This window comes from Ammodytes marinus, assembly GCF_949987685.1.
Source record: "Ammodytes marinus genome assembly, chromosome: 25".
In the NCBI taxonomy this organism is placed as follows: domain Eukaryota; kingdom Metazoa; phylum Chordata; class Actinopteri; order Uranoscopiformes; family Ammodytidae; genus Ammodytes; species Ammodytes marinus.
In genome coordinates, this window is record NC_137229.1 from 1,107,708 (window position 1) to 1,113,406 (window position 5,699).

The 5,699-nt window shown below is 37.7% G+C and overlaps 1 protein-coding gene across 1 annotated transcript in view; it reads left to right on the forward strand.

The window, feature by feature from the left end:
- Positions 1-2,341: 2,341 nt before the first annotated feature.
- LOC307270232 (uncharacterized protein) overlaps positions 2,342-5,699 on the forward strand; it is a 4,641-nt gene continuing 1,283 nt past the window's right edge. Inside the window, exons 1-2 of the mRNA XM_080053408.1 lie at positions 2,342-2,516; positions 4,991-5,135. Of these exons, the coding sequence (XP_079909534.1) occupies positions 2,438-2,516; positions 4,991-5,135 (224 nt within the window). The 5' untranslated portion in view covers positions 2,342-2,437. The remainder of the gene's footprint in view (positions 2,517-4,990; positions 5,136-5,699) is intronic.

A 5,699-nucleotide genomic window follows, 5' to 3' on the forward strand; every position in this document is an offset into this window, starting at 1 on the left:
ATGACAAACATTTATTAAAAGTCTGTGTTGAATATTTTGAAAACTATTGATAAAATACTGCCAACTGACAATAACATATACAATACTGTATATACATGTTAGAATTGAGTTTCCAGTTGACATTATCAATCAATTACGAATGAGTTGTAAGGCTGAAACAGTCCTTTAAAGGGCTCGGAGCTAAATGGATGGACAGTAGGCTACACCTTTTGCTTTTGCTTTTAAAACCGCCTGAAAAGTAAAATATTTTCAAGGGGCTGCTCGTGGTGTAGTGTTTAGAGCCCCCCACCCCACCCTATTGAGGCCTTTCTTCTACACCCACACACACAAACTATCTCTCACACACCTATACACACGAATAAAACCAAGAGTGGACTTGCGGTCTACATCAACCAAGTGTGGACTTCTATTCCTGGTCATTTAAAAAATACATAAACACAATAGAAGGGGGGTGCTCGTGGTTAGAGACCCCCCCCCATTGAGGCTCAGTCCTCTTCACAGCAGCACTGTGTGTGTGTGTGTGTGAGAAAGGGTGTTGGTTTGGATGTTTGCAGTTATGGTGACGGTCTGCAAGGCCACACCCAGAAAACACATTAACGGCTTAGTTGAGTATCTTTCTCACCATTATTGTTGACTTTAGACATTAGCAATTGAACAAATATTTTCTTAAACAAATGAATGTCCACAGTTGAATTAAAGAAAATCCTTTTGTAGCAGTTCAAGATCAAGTTTTTCTCAACATATTAATTGTATTTGTTGGTCACAAGATTACCAAAACACACACACACACACACACACACACACACACACACACCTTCAAAATAAACAAAGTGAAAGTGTGATATGAAAAAACATCACGCTACCTGAACATAACACACGCAGAGTCTGTGACAACTTTCTGCTGCAGATGCACATGACCTATTGTGCTTATTGGTTTATCGACATTAGAGTATTTCTCACCAATTCTAAAGGTCTAATAATGTTTAAATGAATTAACCGTCTCATCGATGGTTGTTTCACTGGGAGACTCAGTCCATGTGATGTAACTTCTGCTGCAGTGGATTGTGGGTCAGAACCCCCATAAAGCTGCTGGTTTCAACACTAAAAAATCCCCACCGGATGTAGTAGTATATCTGGGTATTTTTCAGCATGCTGCATCTGTCATTATGTATTGGGACAAACTAAATCTTTTTCTACCAAACTAAATAGCAGAGAGGTATGGGGACTAGAACACAGCTGATATCTCATGAACTCTTTGAGGGATTTTTTCAAACTTTGCGCTAATGTCCACTCTGACTCAAAGATGAAATGAATAGATTTTGGAGGTCAAAGGTCAAAGGTTACTGTGACCTTCCATATTGTGAGGTCTCAGTGACCTTGTACCATATTGTAGCTTGATAGGAGTTTTACCTTCTTTAAAGCATTGACTACCAACACTGGACTGTTTCACTGTGCTACTGTATGCCCCACTCAGGCGATTAACCATCAGGCGCTTTAGTCCTTGTTAATATTTTTTTTGGCTGAGGTCTTCTGATTAAAACTGTTCACGAGGCTTTCTTATTTGCCAGTTGGTAAAAGTTGCACCTATCTTAAATGCTTTGTAGATATAACATCACATCATTAAGTAATTAGTGTGTAAACAAAGCATGAGGCTGACCTGTGTGTGTGTGTGTGTGTGTGTGTGTGTGTGTGTGTGTGTGTGTGTGTGTGTGGGTGTGTGTGGCTGTGTGTGCGTGCGCAGGTGTGGCAGTGTGTGTCTGTGTGTGTGTGCCAGCATGTGTTTGTGAGTGTGTGCGTGTGTGTTTGTGTGTGTGTGTGTGTGTGTGTGTGTGTGTGTGTGTGTGTGTGTGTGTGTGTGTGCGTGTGTGTGTGTGGCTGTGCGTGTGTGCCAGTACAGTATGTGTGTGAGTATGTGTGTGTGCCAGCATGTGCGTGTGCCCATGTGAGCATGTGTGTAAGTATGTGTGTGTGTGTGTGTGATAGTGTTGGGTATTTTAAACCTTGTGCGTAAGACAAAGACCCAGGCGTTAGTTCAACAGACCAAAATGAGACTCAGACACAAAGATACACAGAGACAGTGAGCTCAGTTTCTTGCAAACAAGGGGAGAGGTAGGCAACTCAAACCAAAATCCAAAATGATTCAAGATGCTGGGAATTTCCTGTTATTCAGCCTTCCCTGCCTATTCTGGGCCAACAGCCTCAGTCAGCAGGTCACTGCGACACTTTGGAAAGTACATATTTCACAACAACATCTGGTTAAATAAGGAGCATAAACAAGACGTGGTTATATAAGGAGCATATGATTATACAATGAAAAACTAATTTCCAACAGATAGTCTTCTTAATGCCCATCCCTAGTCAGAACTGTATAAAACTCCACCAAACATCTCACTGATCTATCACTTCTCCTGAACTCAAATCCAGATCTTAATTCAACATGTCTTCAAAGATAATGCTGTTGACTCTGGCTCTGACTGTGCTGGCCGTTACTGTGGTGGAGTCTTCATCTGGCGGTGGTGAGTAACTTTAAGTTTTTTTGCATTAATGCAGAAGAAATTATTTATTTATACAGTTTTTGTGAAAGTTTTATGTTTTTGTAGTTCATAATTATTTACAGTTTATTTATTATTTAAATGTAATCTATAGTTATGCACAAGTAAAAATAAAAATGTCTAAAGTTTGGAATAAAAATTCAACACAACAAAAAATGTAAAAGACAGTCAAACAAACAAGACAAACAAAAACAGAACAACTACCAAAACTTACTTTACTTGGGATTTCAGTGAACTCTTATTTTGTTCCAACTAACAAAACTCTACAATTCACTCTTTAGATAAATTAAATAAACTAATTTAAGATTCACATTACAGTTGACATTGTACGGAACATGTTATTTTGACTAAATAGAAGATTGTTAAAAAAATATATATATAAAATTGAATTGTTTCGAACAAGGTTTTTATTTCTTCCAAATGATTCATTGTTTTTATTCAACACATTTGAATATATATATTCAAATGAACATAGTCATAACATTTTTTGACAAGAAATGTCCATTGAAAACTTTTGTGAAATAACATTTTGAAAATCTTCCTATTATTGGTCTTATTACTGTCAGATAGCGCTGGGCTGAATAGTCAAAATCCTCTATCACAGTATAGGTAATTGTGTGTCACATAATGGTTTATCATTTACATAGAAAGTCAATGTATCATGTGTTGTGGAATTCTTTATTACAGTCATAATAATTATGTGTTTATATAAGACTAATGCCATCTTGACTCTAAATAAACGGAAGTTAATCAACAAAAGTTCTGACCTGACCTTATGGTGAAGGTTGTTATGTCTCACTATTCCAACCCTGAAAGCTATTTACGTAGGATGAGGTTCGTGCGTAATTAGATTTTGCTATAACTTCTCTTTCTGACTGCCTATCGGTGGTCATTTCACACAATCCCATTGCTTGATTGTTGTCTTGACTCATGTTTGCAAACATTAAAGATCTGTTCTATTTTTGTATTTAAACATTGTGTCACCTCGTATTAATTGACTATATTCTCATCTTTTAAAGGTTGATATTTCAATTCCATGACAATTTGGGGGCTCGTCCGGGATGTCTAACTCGAGGATTTCCTGAAGCACCCTCTGACAGGTTAACTGTGCACAGCCGGAGACTGGGTCCCGGAGCCTAAACCTCTCCCCACGGAGGACCGTAACTGACCTCAGGAGATGCAGGTTGGCGCCTAAATCAGATGTGCTTCAGGGGATCTCCCGATACGGCATCCAAGAACTCAAAGAGACTAAAAAGATGAGAATATAGTCAATTAATACGAGGTGACACAATGTTTAAATACAAAAATAGAACAGATCTTTAATGTTTGCAAACACGAGTCAAGACAACAATCAAGCAATGGGATTGTGTGAAATGACCACCGATAGGCAGTCAGAAAGAGAAGTTATAGCAAAATCTAATTACGCACGAACCTCATCCTACGTAAATAGCTTTCAGGGTTGGAATAGTGAGACATAACAACCTTCACCATAAGGTCAGGTCAGAACTTTTGTTGATTAACTTCCGTTTATTTAGAGTCAAGATGGCATTAGTCTTATATAAACACATAATTATTATGACTGTAATAAAGAATTCCACAACATTCCCTTCTCTTTAAAATAAATAAATAACAAATATAATTATTCTAAAAAATGGTCTAATAATTAAAGGATAAACAAGTTTATATGGAAAAACAAAAGCGTATTAAAATTCTACATGATGGCCTGTGAGATTGTCCGCCAAGGCCTGAGTGGCCTTTCAGGTGTTTTATCCCCTTGACCAGTGTATTCAAAATAGACGGACAGAAATCACAGGTCATCATCACCTATACACATAGAAGCAAACCCACCCCCTCACAATTGGCAAAAGGAGGTCAAAAGAATTCTATGCACTAACTATACTTACTATAACAGAACTTATCAAGTTCTGACCTGACCTTATGGTGAAGGTTGTTATGTCTCACTATTCCAACCCTGAAAGCTATTTACGTAGGATGAGGTTCGTGCGTAATTAGATTTTGCTATAACTTCTCTTTCTGACTGCCTATCGGTGGTCATTTCACACAATCCCATTGCTTGATTGTTGTCTTGACTCATGTTTGCAAACATTAAAGATCTGTTCTATTTTTGTATTTAAACATTGTGTCACCTCGTATTAATTGACTATATTCTCATCTTTTAAAGGTTGATATTTCAATTCCATGACACATGTCTTATAAGAATTTACTTTAGATTTTTTTTTTATAAATATATATATATATATATATATATATATATATATATATATATATATATATATATATATATTGCCGTTGTATTGTTGTTTTTATATATTTATATTGATATAACTGTGCAACTGGAGGACTGCTCCAACAGTGTCTTGTGCATACCAAAAGTATTCTGATTCTGATTTCAGTGATCTGTTATTTTGTCCCAACAGGCGGTGAAACCAAATACAACTACGAACTGTCCGGTTCGGCTCTGACTCAACTCTACAACTCTCGGGTGTATTTGGCCGAGAGAATGAAGAGACCGCTGGGGAGCTGGTCCTGGATGTCGGGACCGTTCAGCCACTCTGGAGTCAGGTACACTCACTCACACACACACACACACACACACACACACACACACACACACACACACACACACACACACACACACACACACACACACACACACACACACACACACAAGCACACAAGGCAAGGCAAGGCAAGTTTATTTTTAGAGCACATTTCGGACACAAGGCCATTCAAGGTGCTTTACATAAGCAATAACAAAATACATCAAGTAAGAACAAAATACATCAAGCATAGAGCACACATTCCAAAAAAAATGAAAAAAAATAAAAATAAAATGTAATTCAAAATGAGAAATTAAAATTTCAGGTTAAAACGGAAACAGAACGGTGATTTAAAAGAGCCAAGTGTTGAAGCGGACCTCAAGTCCCCTGGAAGTTTATTTGACACACACACACACACACACACACACACACACACACACACACACACACACACACACACACACACACACACACACACACACACACACACACACACACACACACACACACAGCCAAATGTAGAAAGTGTTGTAGGCCTATTCTATTGATCTTGACCTTAGAACAAGCTTTGTGTGTGTGTGTGTGT